Raw genomic sequence first — 1,837 nt, forward strand, 5'->3', positions numbered from 1 at the left:
ATGGTGATGGTGATGGTCCTGCTGGTGAAGGAATTGATGAGGATGATGGTGGTGGTGATGGCGGTGATGGTGATGATGATGGTCATGCTGGTGATGATGATGATGGTGGTGGTGATGGCGGTGATGGTGATGATGATGGTCATGCTGGTGATGCTGGTGAAGGAGTTGATGAGGGTGATGGTGATGGCAGTGAACTTGATGGTGATGATAATGATGACGGTGATGGGGAGGGGGAAGTGGCAGCCACCACATCTTGAGCACTCTCCTCTGAATCTTCTAATGTACAAACATCTTCGTTTAAATTCTCTTGACGATTTTTGTGCAGAAAGTATCATCATCCCTCTGTAGATGTTTGGTCGTTGTCGGCACAGTATCTTCACCATGAATTCGTATCTTTTGTGCCCGATCAAATTGCTAAATCCCTTGAAGTTCACTTAAATATTTGACAGCATAAGGGTTAAATGCATGGAGCACATTTACGTTGCCAGTTCATGTAAAGTCTTTAGAAAATAAGACATGCTATTCTCCGCTAAGTAAATTTTATGCCAAAGCATGGGCTCGATCAATAAATAAATACTGTGCAGTAAAGCCATATAGTAGGGCAGCTTTCTTAGGTGTAAAAGGTGTGTTTTAGTGAGAAGATTGGAAGAGATGATACCTTGAGGGCGGGGAGGAAATCTCTGGAGGAAGGCAGGTCTCTGAGAACCATCCTTCTGTCTGCCACAGTTGAATACAGCAGCTTGTTTTCTTTTTCATGATCAGTTTCTAGCAGATGTCTGGAGCAACATGTCCCTTGGGGGAAAAAAATCCCGTTGCCCTCCCTAGCTCTAAGATCACGGCTCTGTTTCCCACCAGCTCCCTGCAGACCTCAAGGTGGCCTCATCATGCAGCATCCTCCAAAGGCATCTCAGTGGCTGCCTTGCCAAGTACAAGTTGCTGGTGGGCAGCTGCATTCACGGACACCTGGTTTGGCTTGAAATAAGTAGTGGCTCTTGAATCTTACAAAGATGAATAAGAATACAGAAAAGATGGTCCCTCTTGCCCTCGCGATGTGAGTTAAGGGACTCGATAATGGTGGAGTGGCAGGAAGGAATTAGAACAGAGAGACTCCTAGGAAATACCATCACCGGTCTCAGCCAGAGAGGCGTCTCCTGGTTTTCTTCCTTACGCTGAGCCGTCGGCCCCGGTTATCGGGAGCCCGTGTGAGTGCTCCTCTGTATTTCCAACACTGACCTCATTAATTCATTGGGAATTAACCGGCATGAAATCTTGGGAGAAAAGCAGTCTTGATAAGAAATAGTAATCCAGTGCCAGATAAAACATCCAGGTCAAATTTCATCCAATTGTAGGGAAATTTAGAAGGGGAAAAAGAATCCTTTAATTTAAAGGCCTTTCTCATCTGCAGCCTCCTTCCCGCTAGTCTGTAAAGGAACCATTAAACTGTAATAACACTGGGGCCACATGCATGAGGAGAGCGGGGGACACCCCTAAGATCACGGTTCAGTGTTCTGAGTGCTGGCAGCTTAAACACGAGGCTTCTCCAACCAGCATGTTTAAAAGTGGGGTCTCTCCGAACCCCACCCCTCTCCTGAGACCCAAGGCCATTTCCTTGATCCCATTTGGGTTTCTGACATAAGAGCTGATTTTTCTCACTTGACTTGCAGATCCAAGAGCTGGTCAGGGCGAGAAGACCTTTGTGGACAGTCACAGGGCTGCCCATCTCCTCCCAGGCAGCACTAGGTTCTCACATGAGGTCAAGTTTTCATGGCCTGAGGCCAAGGGCTGGTCAGAGAGACCACAACTGGCCTGCAGCTACAGAGGCGGCAGGAGGCAGGCA

At 47.5% G+C, this 1,837-nt stretch overlaps 1 protein-coding gene across 1 annotated transcript in view; it reads left to right on the forward strand.

Annotated features, from left to right (window-relative positions):
• The first annotated feature begins 114 nt into the window (after positions 1-114).
• CDH4 (cadherin 4) overlaps positions 115-1,837 on the forward strand; it is a 64,730-nt gene continuing 63,007 nt past the window's right edge. The window contains exons 1-2 of the mRNA XM_023524845.1: positions 115-219; positions 856-939. Coding sequence (XP_023380613.1) covers positions 115-219; positions 856-939 — 189 coding nt within the window. The remainder of the gene's footprint in view (positions 220-855; positions 940-1,837) is intronic.

This window comes from Pteropus vampyrus, unplaced genomic scaffold (genome assembly GCF_000151845.1).
Source record: "Pteropus vampyrus isolate Shadow unplaced genomic scaffold, Pvam_2.0 Scaffold500, whole genome shotgun sequence".
Classification (NCBI taxonomy): domain Eukaryota; kingdom Metazoa; phylum Chordata; class Mammalia; order Chiroptera; family Pteropodidae; genus Pteropus; species Pteropus vampyrus.